The 17,973-nt window shown below is 37.1% G+C and overlaps 1 protein-coding gene across 2 annotated transcripts in view; it reads left to right on the forward strand.

Annotated features, from left to right (window-relative positions):
• The window catches only part of LOC124605808 (laccase-6-like), a 422,826-nt gene extending 405,739 nt beyond the window's left edge, over nt 1–17,087 (forward strand). For both annotated transcript variants that reach the window (XM_047137715.1, XM_047137716.1), the window contains exon 11: nt 15,614–17,087. In XM_047137715.1, the coding sequence (XP_046993671.1) occupies nt 15,614–15,765 (152 nt within the window). In that variant the 3' untranslated portion in view covers nt 15,766–17,087. The remainder of the gene's footprint in view (nt 1–15,613) is intronic.
• The last annotated feature ends 886 nt before the right edge of the window (nt 17,088–17,973 follow it).

Raw genomic sequence — 17,973 nt, forward strand, 5'->3', positions numbered from 1 at the left:
TCAGAAACATCGTCCAGTACGCCTTAGATAAGTTCGTACCGACTAAGGTCCAAAGCGAGGGGAAAGATCCACCGTGGTATAACAATCATGTACGAAAGGTACTACGGAAACAAAGAAAGCTTCATCATAGGTTTAAGAGTAGTCGAATCATAGCTGATAAGGAAAAGCTGAACGAAGCGAAAAAGAGCGTAAAGAGAGCAATGAGAGAAGCATTCAACGAATTCGAACATAAAACATTGGCAAACAATCTAAACAAGAACCCTAAAAAGTTTTGGTCATATGTAAAATCGGTAAGCGGATCTAAATCCCCTATTCAGTCACTCGTTGACCACGATGGCACCGAAACAGAGGACGACCGAAGAAAGGCAGAAATACTGAATTCAGTGTTCCGAAACTGTTTCACTGCGGAAAATCGTAACACGGTCCCTGACTTCAGCCGTCGCACGGACGCCAAAATGGAAAATATTGAAATAAACGATATCGGAATTGAAAAACAACTGCTATCACTTAGTAGCGGAAAAGCATCCGGACCAGACGAGATACCCTTAAGATACTACAGTGATTATGCTAAAGAACTTGCCTCCTTTCTATCAGCAATTTATCGTAGATCGCTGGAAGAACGTAAAGTACCTAGCGACTGGAAGAAAGCGCAGGTCGTTCCCATTTTCAAGAAGGGTCATAAATCAAATGCGAATAATTATAGGCCTATTTCGCTTACGTCAATCTGTTGTAGAATAATGGAACATGTTTTGTGTTCTCGTATTATGACGTTCTTAGATAATACAAATCTCCTTCATCATAACCAACATGGATTCCGCAAACAGAGATCATGTGAAACTCAGCTCGCCCTATTTGCCCAAGAAATTCACAGAGCCGTAGACACTGGCGAGCAGATTGATGCCGTATTCCTGGACTTCAGGAAGGCATTTGATACGGTTCCGCACTTACGTTTAGTGAAAAAAATACGAGCTTACGGAATATCGGACCAGGTTTGTGATTGGATTCAGGATTTCCTAGAAGAAAGAACACAACATGTCATTCTTAACGGTTCAAAATCTGCAGATGTAGAGGTAATTTCGGGAGTACCGCAGGGAAGCGTGATAGGACCTTTATTGTTTACAATATACATAAATGACTTAGTTGACAACATCGGTAGCTCCGTGAGGCTATTTGCAGATGACACGGTTGTCTACAAGAAAGTAGCAACATCAGAAGACTCGTACGTACTCCAGGAGGACCTGCAGAGGATTAATGCATGGTGCGACAGCTGGCAGCTTTCCCTAAACATAGATAAATGTAATATAATGCGCATACATAGGGGCAGAAATCCATTCCAGTACGATTATGCCATAGGTGGTAAATCATTGGAAGCGGTAACGACCGTAAAATACTTAGGAGTTACTATCCGGAGCGATCTGAAGTGGAATGATCACATAAAACAAATAGTGGGAAAAGCAGGCGCCAGGTTGAGATTCATAGGAAGAATTCTAAGAAAATGTGACTCATCGACGAAAGAAGTAGCTTACAAAACGCTTGTTCGTCCGATTCTTGAGTATTGCTCATCAGTATGGGACCCTTACCAGGTTGGATTAATAGAAGAGATAGACATGATCCAGCGAAAAGCAGCGCGATTCGTCATGGGGACATTTAGTCAGCGCGAGAGCGTTACGGAGATGCTGAACAAGCTCCAGTGGCGGACACTTCAAGAAAGGCGTTACGCAATACGGAGAGGTTTATTATCGAAATTACGAGAGAGCACATTCCGGGAAGAGATGGGCAACATATTACTACCGTCCACATATATCTCGCGTAATGATCACAACGAAAAGATCCGAGAAATTAGAGCAAATACGGAGACTTACAAGCAGTCGTTCTTCCCACGCACAATTCGTGAATGGAACAGGGAAGGGGGGATCAGATAGTGGTACAATAAGTACCCTCCGCCACACACCGTAAGGTGGCTCGCGGAGTATAGATGTAGATGTAGATGTATTGGCTGGTGATGCAGTGTTTTTCTAGCTGGCAGTGCCCTTATTGGATGTAGATGTAATGACAGTTGCTGATAGTTCCACATCTTCCATCAATAGTCTGGGGGGGTTACAGCATCATGATATCACAGTTTGTGTAATAAAAAAAAAAACACACACACACACACACACACACACACAATTCATATACACACTGTTTACATAATTTATAGATCTAGTTGGATGAGGATGGGACAGGTAATCGGTGGTGTCTGATGTTTGCCTGAAGTAATTAAGTAATTTCACAAAACTACAGAAAATCTAATAATGATGGCCAAATGGAGATTAGAAACTCCATCCTCCAAAATATTACGTTCTGTTTAAAACACCACAGCTTCATTCAGTTTACATCTTACAATACTGTTCTATAAACAAGTCATTTAGTAATGTTAAAGCTAGTGCTACATTGTTCCTTATTTCTCAAAATTTATCATGCGCACACCTGACCTTAGATTATTTTGAAATGTATTGCTACACAAACCACCAGCTGATGTCAAGACCATGGTGATCGTGTTTGTCTTCAATTTTACGTGCCATAACTTCCTATTTTCTTTTCTGAATAACTGAGTCATCATCTCTCCATAATGAATCAAGTATTGAGTTCAGAAAGAGGTTTCCATTTCAGAACTGTGGAGTAAGGATTTATAAGGAAAATAATGTATTTCATAAGTGTGCTTTCTAAGTAAATTTGTCTCAGTGTTCTGTTTAATCTCCTTGGGCAGTTTATTGTACATTTTGTTTCAGGGTAGAAAATTCTGTTTGGGATTTTACATTTATTCTATGTAGGTTAATGTAACTTCAGCCTTGACCTAATTCCATGGTATTGGACTGAGCTGTTTGTGCAGCACTTATCAATTGACTGGTAAATGTACTCACATTGTTTGATTAAAATTCCCTATGTTTTGAACAGGTATTTACAACCTAAGTTTTCATCTCGAACAGATCATGCAACATGAGCAAAGGTTCCCATATTTTTCATCCTACCCTCATCTGCAATAACTGAGTCAAGTGGTGTAGAGCTTAAGTCACATGACCAGCTTTCAGGAAGAGGTGAACTCCAACTGAGTGGGTTGAACCTACCAATATAGGACACAAACTTTGATCTGTGACATAATTTTGCTGTGACATGTGACTTCATATGGCAGAACAGAACAACAGAATAATTTATTTTTCTTTCATATTATTTTTGGCATGTAGGTTGGACTGTATTTTGTGGCAGTGTGGTTCAGTGGTTACCTGCCAAGTCTGTTTTGATCCACAGTCAGTCACAGAAGTTTTACTTGTCACTTACTGCTTCTTACACCCCTGGAAATTTTTGTTAATGTGAGAAGAGTTGAGATGCACAATGGTTAAGAGTCCATGTTTAACATTAGATCTCCCTACAACTAGCTAAGTCAGTGAGTTAGGGATGGAGTGAGTCAAGGGCATACCACATCCAATAGGACTAAACCTAGTCAAACACTCTAGTGTTCCAGCCATCCTTTGAGTTGATGACTGCTTTACGTTTTCAGCTTTGGTCACATACTGTTTAGTAATGAACCCCTAGGTCTAGTTTAGGTTGAAAGATGATAATCTGGCTATGAGTAAGAAAAGTCAACAATTGTGAACACAAACTCTTAATTGTGACGTACTGGCCTGTAACGTAGTCCAAGGTCTAGATCCCACATCTGCATTTATGTCTATGCTCCTCAAACCACTGTAAAGTGCATGTCAGAGGGTACTTCCCATGTACTACATATGAATGTTTCTTTCCATTCCATCCATGTGTGGAGCACAGGAAGTATGACTGTTTAAACACCTCATGCACTCGTTAAATATCACCTGTGTGCCTCTTAGGTCATTTAGCATTTCTAAGATACCCTACAGTTGATCAACCAAATGAATTATCGTTTGTGTCCCCCTTCTTACTCCAAAAGGTAACAGTTTGGTTTTGAGTACAAAATCTCAGTTGTCATGGTATACTGATCTGTAGGGTTGGGTTGGGTTGTAAGGTGATAATTTTGTTTTGACCTGCTGAAACCAACTAAGTTCATGTAATGAGAAGAACAATAATTTTTATTATTGTGTGTATTTTGAAATTTTTCATTTTGGTGATCATTTTATGTTTATCATTTTGATGATTTCATGAGACAAATCAAAAAGATTATATCAGTATGATCAGTATTTACATTCAAACTCTATTTGGCCATTCAAATTTAAATTTTCCTTGGGTTCCCTAAACTGATTAAAGATAATTCTGGGATGGTTTCTTTGAACAGGATATGACCCAATTTTGTTACTCAGCTAGTCCAATTTAAGTCTGTGACTTGGTCACTTGTCATACATCGAACACCATATTCGAAACATTTTTGCTCTCTGGTGTTCCACATTGCTTCCACTGTTCCACTTTACTGATGATTTATACAAACACTCATTGCCTTTACTCTCTGAAAGGCAGTCCTTCATTTACCAGCAAAAATGATATCGATTTTAGATTGTGGCAGGATGTGTGTGCATCATGCTTTTTAAAGATTTGTCTTATGGGGCCTTGTATTTAAATTATCAGTGCTAAAATATTATGTACAAAGCATGCAAATGGCATAAAACCCACAGGACAATCAAAGCAACGTATTCAATCAAAATGACACTCTTGTTAACTCATCAACACTACCTGAATGATCATGCACTCGTTAAATATCACCTGTGTGCCACTTAGGTCTAACACCTATTGAACATTTTATTTAGATATTTTGAACTGCTTGTCAGGTATACTACTTGTACATAAAAATGAACATCTCTTTTAAGATAAAACATAGAAATGGAGCACTGATGAAGAAAAATGAAGAAAATAAATTTAGCCTCCATATGGTGAACAGAGAATGAAGCACTTGATGCAAGGGGTTTGGTGTACTGTGTCGTGCATCTTGCTGGGCTTGCAGATTTTACAGTCATTCCAGGACAGCTTGACTGAGCACCATACATGCAATTAAATGAATTTCTGTCCCAATCTGTGGGAGGTTGAATACTATATCTGAAGGACTATCCAGTATGTTTTGTGCAAGGTAAAAGCAATGAATTAGTGCTGGTGCTGTTGGTCCATATAAGGTGCATATGTTCATTGTCCTGTTTCTAGATGACAGCAGAATAGTAATTTATCTCTGGACTCTTGTTTCAAATGAGCAGTCTTTGATCATTGTGCCACCACCGCAGAACAAATGCCAGCCCCCTCTTGCCTCTGGGTGTGTTTTCTTGGATTTGTGTTGCATAAATGAGACTATGAAATAGACTCTCATTGTTCAAAGCTGTCTTTGGTCTCTAAGACATGTGAATAAACAGCATTCTTCCAGAGACCATTGCTTCATGTTTCTCATTAGTCTTTTCCACTCCTCAGTGTGTATATCTTTGGAACAGACAAAGTACACGAATAATGGCCATGGTATTTTGTCATCTATTGGTAGTTAATAACTCTTCGATGCTAAGCTACACCACACAGCTTAATTGTCATTATTAATGGGTTGACTTTCTTTAATAGGGATTGTTTATCAAAAATTGAAATCTACCAATCACATAAAAAATGTTGGAGTGCAATTACATGTCAGAGTAGTATCATGGACTGTATGAACTTATTTTTAAGTGCTCGGTACCCCTGACAGCAGATGGAAGCTGTGAGTGATAATAAGCACATCTACATAGACTGTGGCATGTTGATTTAAAACAAACTTATAAGTATTACTTCCATTTGGAGTACAATGATTGTCAATTTCATGCAGTGTGCTCCAAAAATGAAAACAATCTCCCAGAGTACATCATCCAATGTCAAAAAATCTGTAAGAGATGATGGAATTTCATTACATCTAACAAAGCATGTGAATGAGGAAATAACTTGACCACTATATGAGACAGTGAGCTACTAAACTCAGAGGAGGTGTATTTCAAGAGAAATTAAAAATAGGCACAGTATTACCAATCTACAAGAAAAATAATAGGGATGACCCAAACAACTACAGACCAGAATAAGTAATACCTAATTCCACAAAAATATTAGAGATGCTTAAACATACAAGGGCACGTTGAAAAGTTATGCCTGTAAATATTATATGTGAAAATTTTGAAAGATTTTTAAATAAAATGAGCATTATTAACATTCTACATCTTTATTCTTCATGTCTACATATTTATTTCTCAACTTAGTTCCTCTGGCAATGAGTACATTTTTCCCAAAAAGAGAGCAGTTTGTTGCTATCATCACTGTAGAATGTTTGATTTTGTAGATGGAGTCACAAGTTTTGTGAACAGATGAAAATCAGATGGAGCTAAGTTGGGACTGTATAGAGGATGATTAGTGACAGTGAACACAAGGTTTATATTGTAGCAGATGTCACAGTGCTCGTGTGTGGTATGTCATTGTCAGGATGACGGAGAGGGTGCTCCATGTGTGGACAAACTCTTCAGATTCATGTTTTCAATTTTCTGAGGGTCTCTACCGTAGCTTTATAGTTACATTTCACATCACCACATATGTTACAATTTGGAGCCCTCTAGTGGCAGAGGGTTGCAACTAGTGTTAGCAAAGTGGGAAAGTCGACTAAGTAATAAGCTTTACGTGTAACGCCTATACCAATATCGAGAACCGAATAAAAAATTCAGAAGCATTAGTTTTCAGCACACCCTCATAGTAAATTGATTAAATTTCTGAAAAAACATAGTATTCTAATTCTGGAATAACACAAGTTTCAAAAGTGAAATCTACATATTTCCAGCCTAAGAGAATCTATTATAAAGGCATTAGGCAAAAAACTTGGTATCTTCTATGTTTCCGGATGTATCTAAAGCTTTTGACACAATCACCCATGCATCACCGACAGAAAAATGTGAAATCTACAGCATCCACGTGAAGAGCGATGACTGAAATGATAATTTGGCAATACAAAACAGTATGTTACTGTTTAATCTGGATGTAGATTTGAAATGAAGTTAGTTACACATGATGTGCCTCAGGCATTTATATTTTATCATCTATTACTGAACCTCTTCATAAACAATGTATCAAACAATGGAAAATCTGTGCAGAAATAACAACAAAATGAATTACGATATATGTCCATTCTTTATTTTATTTTACTTTTTTATTTTTTTCTTCCTTCATCTGATGAAGGACTTCATGTGACAGCTTAATAATATTCACTTTTAAATGTGCCTGTCTGCTGCTGAATGCCTCTTATATGTGGTGATTAGTAATCTATCCTAATTCATATTGTTGTTGTTGTTGTTGTTGTTGCAGGTATCATACATTTCTGTGCTGAAATCACACAAGTGAAAAAGTATCTAATTAACAATAAGATCTATTATAAATCTGTAGATCTGATTTATATTACAGTACAAGTACACACTCAGTCAGATTGGAGCGAATAAAGATCAGTGAATCAACACAGGACAAACACCTGAGATGATGGTCTGGTATTTGGCATGGCATGGTATCACAGACAGTTCTGACAGATCCTGAATGCAAATAATGAACCTTAACTGCTACATCTGGGAAGTGGTTCCCTTCCTTCATAATATTCCTGTGGCTGTCTTTAAAGAGGACAAGGCTCAGCCACAAGTTTCGTGGAGTACTGGAATGGCAACCTATGTGTAATAGATATTTCTTCTTCTCTGTCAAGTCCATTTGTTTGGCATATGAACCACTAAATATCTGCGGTGTCAACAACATAGTTTCTCAGAGCCTCCAGGAACTATAATTTGGGATTTTTAAAAAGAAAAGTCACATGTTCCGACATGATATAGTATTGCTCAAAACTAGAAGGAAAGTTCTTATAATATGTCCCTTAACAAATATTTGTTGACATGAAGATCAGTCTGTCCTCTTATTCTCATCCACTTGTTACATAGAAGTAGACAATATAGGTAGTACTGCATGTTGTTTCCATGAATCCTGACACATCCTTCAGCCTCTCTTCACACTGAATCACACACTTTCAGTTCACTTGAGCCCTTTTAGGTTGTGTCACATGCACCTCGGTAACATCTGCACATTGTCAATATGTTAGGCATACACCAATGCCTTTAAGTGCCCTCGTAGTCAGAAATCCAATGGATTCAGGTCCAGTGAATGGGAGGCCATGCTGCCAATCTCCAAACCATCCTTCACCCATGAAGTGTTGCAGTAAGGTACTGTCACTTGATCCATAGAAAATGTGGTGGTGCTCCATTGTGCATAAACCATAGTCGCCTTTCTACAATGGTAATGTTCTCCAAGAGTGCTGATAATTTACCACACAGAAATCAGTGATACATAGCAGCTGTTAATGCATTTCATAAAGTGTATGGCCCTGTGGGTCTGTCACCAACGATTCTGCACATACATTGATACTGAAGTCATCCTGGTGGCTTGAGGATTTGCGTCTGCCCACATGTGCATATTGTGGAAATTTACCATGCCATCTCTTGTGGTTCTGGCCTCATATCTAAATAAAATGCAGGCTGTGAACTGCGGACCTTCAGAAATCTGCTGTAGAAGCCGATGGTAGAATTGCAATTAGGCATGGCGGCCTGCTGGCCAAAGATCTTGCACACTGCTATATCTGCAAGTCATTGGATACTGGTGTATATGTCAGCAAACAGGTGAGAAACAATGATGACGCAAGGCGCAAAGACCACCTACAGTTGGGACTCAAACCTACACTGGAGCTGAGCAACAGGGCAAATGAATGGTAGACCCAACACAATGAGAGCAAAGCAGCCTAGCCTACAACAAGGTGTGATGAACCTTCAACACAATGCTGCTGACAGATCAAGTACAACCACAATCCAAAATGAGACCAGAGAGAAAAACCAAAATCAAAGCGAAGTCTTTGGCGAGCAGTCAGTAGTACAGTGGAGATAGAAAGCAAATGCTATCAGACGAAATACACAACTGGCTGAGTGGTTGAGATGCAGCAGTATTGATGCCAGTTGCGAGGGACACTGTTGGTTGGTGTATTCAAATGGCAATACACTGGCACTTTCGCTAGGCGAGTGCAGCACTGTGGCAATATTGCCCTCTATCAGCCACCAAGATCCATTTGTTCTAGCGGGCATTCAACTTCCGCACAACCCGATACCAGACACACATTGCTTATGAAACGGATAAAGCAACTGCTCATGCAAAATTGACCACACAGCACCAATCCCTCACACACAGCAGGATCATTTTCTGCATGTTAAAACGTCTGCTCCTCCATCTTCATTGTGGAAACTATGCAAAGCCTACCATTTTGTCTGCTGTAAATAAGCAAGTTGCTAGAACAGCCTGCTGAGCATTATTGCAGATGGAATGTGGCATTGTGGGTGTGATTTGATATACAGTTCATGGGCTTGGTAATTATTGCAATTGGTTAACTCATAACAGAATAGACTGTCTGCCACTTTTCGGTAGAATGATATGCCTCCATTTCATTGTTTACAGTATAGTTTGTTCACATTGCATGGAACCACTAATCTTGCTCTGCTAACATAGTGCATCAGCAGTACTACCTAAACTGGCTGAAGTAGCAGATTGTTGCACTACTATGACATATAAGCATATAAATGTCTTGCAAATTACAACAATTCAGATCTGTACAGGGCATTTCAAAATTAATATACCAATTCTAAGGCTTTGTAGCATTTATTACATTCAACTTACAGTTATAAATAATACACCAAATGAAAAATCATCTGAAACAGTTTTTCTTACAAGTGTTCATGTAGGTGAAATGTCAAGTCATCACCGAAGACGACACAATCCAGAATATCTTCATCATTATGCAACAATGTTTCATTTGCAAAGTTGCCACATAAACCATATGCTGTAGGCTCTTTACAGCTTGTAACAACTGCAGATGATAAGGATGTAGTTGTAAGTGTCTCCTTAAAGGTCTCCACAGAGACATCACTGGAAATACTAAATCACAACTAGCCATCCGAACTGATTTCTTGGTGCTACGCGTGAAAGGCTCTTACTTGTTCAGCATGTTCTTCTGTAACTCTTGGTCATTCCAGTCTCTTCCCATTGCTTACAGGTATACAAACAAAACTGTTTAAATTGCTCTTTCATTTGATTTATTATTTATATTTGTAAGGTGAACGTAATAAATGCTACAAAGCCTTAAAACTCGTATATTCATTTTGAAACACCTCATATAATGAACTGTACAGTAAGACAGTTTACATCAACAAATACTAGACATTACTCAACATAGATGAAACAGCCCATAATTCATCAGGTATTGTTTTTCAGACAAGTAGTTATAGAAGCTTTTCTTCTACTTTTGACCAAGAGTATCTCCTGTAGGAGACATGATACTTAAAAAAAACAGTCTGTATATTTGAACTTTGATCTCAAACAAAACTATCTCAAACAGCATTGCTGTGACCCATATACATTTGAATGTTAGAGTAATAGAGATATTCATAACACTAGAAGGAAAAATGATCTGTGTTATCCTTTAACTTCTCTATCTTTGGCATAGAAATGGGTGAAATATGCAGCTATAAAACGTTTTGGAAATAAAAGGTCTGACAGATAGTACACTCTTTTCAAATTTAGAGAACGGAAGTTTCTACTTAATATCTCCTTGTATACCAGGGATGAGTTCTTGAATAGAAATACTTAGACATTTATATAGAAAAAAATCTTTAGATGTACAATGCACAGACATTCCATTTTCTAAAAATATGTGCTATGTGTTTGTTCACTTGATGCTTTCCACATCATGACACTTCTCATCAATACGATCAAGGAACAGAAAACTAATTAACAAATTTCATAGACAGCTTGAATACATGATGTCCTCTTGTTCCTGCACATAATATACCAGAGAACACTACTGTTCTCCAGTACATTAGTACAGCAAAGTTTTATTTCTCTTGACATTTGATTGTTTCTTTGATATTACTGTAGGTCATATGAGGGTTAAATTTCATCCATTTCATTTCAATAATTTATGGTGATGCAATTATCACAGATATTACTGTACAATGAATCCTTAAGATCTGTTGCTGATAATACTTACATTTGTCTACATATTTGTCCTGGTAATATATATGTAGGGCATAAGTCAGATGCAGACATCCACTGTTTCTACTTTCTAACTTATTGCAAATATAAATCTTTGGTTCATGCACTACTATTTAATCCCATTATGCCCCCCCCCCCCCATTTTCCCACAACATAGGAAAACATTCATTACTGCAGAGATGGCCAACTGTGGGACTATAAATTTGGTTTAGAGACTAATCTACAACTCCTGTTCATTATTCAGTGACAACTATCAGTAAACTCTAAGAATATAAATGGCTTACAATGTCTTACTAACTGCACTGTTAAATCTCATGATGGGATATGACCAGTTCTTTCACACTCCTTTCAGTCAAAACTAGTGTTATCTTCATGCACTAATACCTGACTCTGACTGCATATCTGGAGAGCAGTGACCTTTACTGGGATGGGTAGTGCATTTACAGAAGAGACTAGTGCTGCCCATGAGTGCAAGTAGGGCTGTGACAGTTGTGCAGGCAGTATATCAATATGTACTAACAGAGACATTAAAACCCAATGAATAATGGGTTCTCCAGCAGTGACTGAGTAGTACTGCTGGCAGACACAATCAGTCTCTGCCACAGTGGTGCTGTTGCTGCTGGAGTACTGGATACTTTTCATATTTTACTGTCTCTGTTAATATATATTGATAAAATTAACAACACACTAGACTAATTTTGGAGACACTGAGCAGCTGAGCAGTATTTGTTTGGGTTGACTTCAGCTACACTTTGCTATAACAAAATTGCAAATATCTGCTGAAACATCAGAGAAAATTCCCTTTTGACTCTTAAGAGAGAGCCCATATATGTATATGGTACTTACTTAAACTCAGTCTTCTCTTCTCTGTGTTCTCTCTCTCTCTCTCTCTCTCTCTCTCTCTCTCTCTCTCTCTCTCTCTCTCTCTCTATTTGCCTACAGAACTTGTAACTTCATAATTTGCCACAAACCACTCCATAAGCAAAAACTTTGCATTACCCCAAACTACTGCAACTCAAAAATAATACTACTTAGTTTCTGTATTTATTCAGAATGATTTTCATTCTTTGTGTTTAACTATAGTCCTTTTCTGTGCAAATGTCTCTAAATGACAAGAATGACCTATAGGTTGTTGGTATTGTAAGAAATAATTTTCACTCAATGTCTTTTTCATGGTAATTTTTTTAGTTATCATCTGCATGATACAGTACACATTTGACTGTTCTCTGTATTGTATATCAATTACATTTACTCTCCATGAGCTTTCTCAAAGAACCAGAGTAGAATAGAATATTTATTGTCACATGGCTTGTTATATACAATCATTTGATTGAAACATTGGTGACTCGTCAGTGAATAATTCTATGCCTGCCTAAGATACCTAAAACAAGATACATTAAAATAATGCATATGGATGTTCCCAGAAGCACATTACCACATGAAAAGATAATTACATGTTAGATTTCTTCCTTTTTCTTAAAATTTCCACAGTGGTTTGAAAAAATTCTTTTAAAGTATTTTTCGTGTTTATTTCTGTAATTTATAAATGTGGACCATACTTCAAAGACCACATACTTTCAAAGACTACTACTTTACATCAAAGAACCGCTGCTTTACAAACTTGCATTTGCCAAAGATAGCACGAGACTGATTTAGTAACCGACTTAATTTTATAACACAGTGTTTGATATTTGCAATATATAGTTTCTGACAAAAATTCTTTGGTAAATTATAACATCTGTTTTTAAATAATAACATCTGTTTTATATTGTTCTTATACAATTTTTGTGAAATGTTAAATTGATCTCTATACACTCCATACTGCTAAACAGTTCAAATTGTCACCAAGTTCCAGTTGCAGTTTGCCTATCTAAAGGTTCAGAGTGGCAACAAAAATTTGATTTTCAGTATTTCATACAATTATTGACCGAATTTAAAAATTAAAAATGCTGTCATAATCTACTCATTAGGGTGTATAGTTGTAAGCTAAAGATTTCACACAATAAGTTAGGTATTAAAGCTAGTTTGTGTGTCCTGAGGCTACATAACTCATGGTGCACAAATTATCCAGACTTCACTCATGCAGTGCTTAATAATGAGAGCACATAATGATTTCCAGCAAACTTTATACATAATTTTAAACTTTTTTGAAATTTTTTCTTGCTGATACCTCCAAAAATAATAATAGGAAAAACGTTTATCGCTTACTATCTTTTCACTAACATGCAGTGTAACTTCAGAAACAGACATGATGTTTTAATTTAGTGTTCTTTTACCCCTAACTCCCTCCACAGCAAATTTTTGTGTACTATCCACATGTAGCCTACAATGGAATGTACCTGCAAAATTATGATTGTGCAACATACAGTTCAGGGGATGTGATGCTATAAACATTGGGATGCTTGAAAAACTAGCTTTCTTTAAAACATAGTAAAAATTACCCAGACGGTACTCATCCAGTGTTTTAGTCTGTTTTACACATCGGAGTTTAATTCTGTAAGGAATCAGGTGTGGGAGGGTTACTGTTGAAGTATATAAAATTAACACATTCTTTAATAAAATTTAATGGAAGAGTTATAGTTTGACATAAACATTATCCAAAGCTTCACAGTACGTCTCACAGGACCCAGCACCTACAATCAAAGACTATGTTATGACAAAACTTGCAAAGAGAGACAGAATCATTCTCATATATGAAATATGGAATAGGGACGTACCTAAGTCTCCACCACAATAAATGAACTGCTTCAAACTTTGTGTCTAAACGAAGTACAACAGTCTTGATGACTTAGGCTGAACTGTTTCCTACCTTGCATCTCTCATATCTATCCTGAACCATCTAACACCTCTCATTATATTACAAGCTAAATCTGGTAACCATACATTGTTATCTTTTTCTGAATGGCTTTATGCTTTTAATTTTATTTTTTACTAACTGAGAAACCCAGCATTACCCAGGTATTCATTTTGTGTGTTTTCAATTAGAAACAAAAACAAAAAGTGAACTTTGTTTGTACTGTAATATAAAAAAAAAAATCTGAAATTATAATGTGCCTCTGTAACTGAGGTTGCTAACACATGCTTGTGCAGTGGTGCTGGACCCTGGGGTAAGCCAGTTTGTATCCTGATGGTGAAAAAAATTTTCACTGCCATTATTTGGCCAGCAATGGGAGGAGATGTGGTGGTATAAAGTTCCTGATCACTACACTTTGCACCAATATCCTGGTTTAGACACCACAGCTCTCCACATTCTCACCCTCTCCCTTCTGTCATCATCATCATCATCATCATCATCATCCAACACAAACATTACACACATACATGCAGGCACACGTGCGCGCGTGCGCGCGCGCCCACACACACACACACACACACACACACATGAACTACAAATATTGCAATGGAGCATGTAGCAAACAAACACACAAACCTACCTCTGAAATTATGAAACAGTATCTGTATGCTGTGCACAGCAACTTTTCCGTGTCTACGAAGCAATTTTATAAATGTCTCCATGGCAACACCTCTTCATAACTCTAGTGACAGCTATTGTTATCACCCACAGCCATTTGCACTTTGCAGTTTAAAACTATCAAAAGTGCTGCCAGGTGTCAGGGATATCTGTAAGTTGACTCAACTAGGAATGCCTTAATAGTAAAGAATAAATGTATTAAACTTCACGCTTGATGTATTTTTTGATGCATCTCAGTTTTTATGATGTCATATCTCTTAACCTATGTTTCATATAATGATATATTCATGTAAGTATATTCAGCAGCATATGAGGATATCGCCTGTGAAATATGTTGTGGATAGCATAAGTAGCAAAGAAGTACTACATTTAAATTTCATGCATGATGCTGCAGTTTTTGACGCATCTCAGGGTTTATGACATCATATCTCCTCATCTATGTATCATATCATCATATAATTTTGCAGATACATTTATGTCATATGTGAGTACTGTCTGTGGAATTTATTGTGAATAGAGTTATTTGCAGAGAAGTAATCAATTTAAACATCATGCAGAATGTGGCAGTTTTTCATACATCTCACTGTTTATGATACCATATATCCTGAACCACAACAGGTACATGGTTCTTACCTGACAGTGATTGTTGCTTGATAATAATAGATATGTGAACCAAGTTTTGTTGAAATTGGTTGAGTGGTTTAGAAGGACATTTGGAACACACACACAGTTTTACAATGTATACTGGCTAGGTAGCCAGGCACTGTGGCCGAGCGGCTCTAGGCACTTCAGTCCGGAATTGCACTGCTGCTACCGTCGCAGATTCGAATCCTGCCTCAGGCATGGATGTATGTGATGTCTTTAGGTTAGTTAGGTTTCAGTAGTTCTAAGTCTACAGGACTGATGACCTCAGATATTAAGCCCATAGTGCTTAGAGCCATACCGGCAAGGATTTTGTGTTTTCATTTTGTAATGTAAAGATTTTATTTTTGTTCAGAAATATTTGTAAAGGAATTAATTTATTTTAATGTGAGAGAGTAATAGCTTGTATCTTGTTAACTAGTAGAATGTTAGTAACTATGTATCTGCATGCAGGTTACTGGCTCATCCACGACCAACGACCATCCCACTGGACAGCAGGTCTTGCAGTCCTCCTGCAAGTTGGATCATCATCAGATGTCACAAATGTCCCCTCAGATTTTCCTCGTTGTGGTAGCTGGGTTGGACCAGAGTTCCTGCTTATATAAAGTAATAGGCTGCAGAAGGTAACTGTTGTGTACCTGTAAAATTACATGAAGAACATCCACCAACAACATGAAGCAGTTGCCTTTTACATATCCTTTTAAGGATGTTGAATCTGAAACTTAGTGTTTTGAGCAGCTTAGCCCATGACCATTAAAGTTTACGCTATAATATTGAGTCAACATGTTCTCTTTGAAAGGCCATACCTCAGATTCTATAAATATTCCTTTTTTGTTGATTTTATGTTAAATGATTAAAAGCTTTGATGGAATTTAATTAGAAATGAATGAGAAACTTGTCCTTGCATAATGAAGTCTGAGTCATTTCTAACTTATATCTATAAGATATGCTGTTTATCTGCTTCTTGTTAAAATGGCTTCCAAAATCATCATTAAATTTTTTAAATGTCTGGGAACAGGAGACAATGATGAACATAGGTCATTTTATAACAGAAATACACCAACAGCTTCAGTGAAGTGATAACATTTCAGTTATTACAGCTAAATGGTCTTTACTAGTAGCCACAATGTGCTATAAGTGCAGATATGATTTTTCCCTAGAAGTACTCACTGCAGGCCAGTATGTTTATAAAGAAATAACATTTTAATGTCAAAACAGCTGCAATTTTAATGCACTTGAAGTGTCTTGGTGTTTTGAGGCATTGTGACTAATATGCCACTGTCTTGCCCTGCTCATGATGTTAGTGGATAATCTGTGGAATGATACATAATAGTACATAGGATATTATTCTATGAAATTTGTGATTATTTGTCAGTCATTGCTCAATCACATAATGATGTTTTTGTAAGCCAAATTGAACCATTGCATATGAATAATGAAAGTTGTTGTTGAAGATAGTAACTGCAATGAAATACATTTTTTGGATCAGAATGTATATAAATGTGAAATGTAACTGTGATGACAATGTAGAGAGAACTGCAGTTGTGATTGCTCATGCTTATTATGGAAGACCAATAAGAATTTTATGTATTTTCCATATGGGAAATTTTAAACTATCTTTGTTGTAACAGAAACTAACATCACATTTTATTCCTATACAAATTATATATTGTATATTACAACAAAAAAGTCTGTGATAGCTATTGTTAATGTGTTTGTGCGTTATTTGTGTGTTCAGTGCTTCCAAGGTAGCATAGTAGATTACAATAATAAGTTTCATTGAAGTGTTTTAAGTTATTTATATTATGAAAACTGTACTTTTGTTAAACTTTATAGAAATAAATTGAAACTGTTGCCTTGTAAATATATCACGCAAATGTATGACAACAGAATAATATGCAGCCAAATCAAATAAAGTCAGTTAAAGACTAAGCTGAAAACAAAAACAAAAACTTTTATTTGAGTACTATCAAAATTTGGAAAAAAAGGACACTTTTGGAATCTACTGAGAATGTAACTCCTTCCCCGTTAACTCACATTGCCTCATACCCAAAGTGGTAATATGGACTTCCAAATGATTACTTGCCCGTATCTGTAGTCACTGTTCATTAACAGGAATAATTTTTTATCCGGTCTCCTTAATTTTACCATTGTTACATATTACAGTTGCGCGTGTGCATGTGTTTTCTAGGAGAGGAATATGTTGCAAAATGACCAGAGAGGGAAAGACAAAAAGGAATTGTGGCAAGGGGAGTGGAGGGACCTGATGAAGAATGGTGTAAGTGACGTTTCAGTCCTGGAGGATTGTGCAAATGGAAGATGCTCTTGAGTAGCAGTACATAGCTTTTTGTTTCACATGGGTTTTGATATTCTCTTTGACAGCTGATCGAATTCACGCACAGTTTAGACACTGCTTTCCCCTCATACATTGGTATTACTAGTTGATTCCTTCAAAAAACACCCAGTATTCTTGCTACCTTTTTTTGAAACGCTTCTTTTTCACATTCATTGCAGAGATTTCCTTTGGATACTTATAGGTGTACACTAAGTGATCAAAAGTATCTGGACACCCCCAAAAACATATGTTTTTCATATTAGGTGCACTGTGCTGCCACCTACTGCCAGGTACTCCACATCAGCAACCTCAGTAGTCATTAGAGATCATAAGAGAGCAGAATGGGATGCTCTGTGGAACTCACGGACTTTGAACGTGGTCAGGTGATTGGGTGTCAGTTGTGTCATGCATCAATGGCAGGGTGTGGGTATGGCAAATGCCCAGTGAATGTCATCTGTGACGCCAACAGTAAAATTCA

The sequence above is a fragment of the Schistocerca americana genome, chromosome 3 (assembly GCF_021461395.2).
Source record: "Schistocerca americana isolate TAMUIC-IGC-003095 chromosome 3, iqSchAmer2.1, whole genome shotgun sequence".
Lineage (NCBI taxonomy): Eukaryota > Metazoa > Arthropoda > Insecta > Orthoptera > Acrididae > Schistocerca > Schistocerca americana.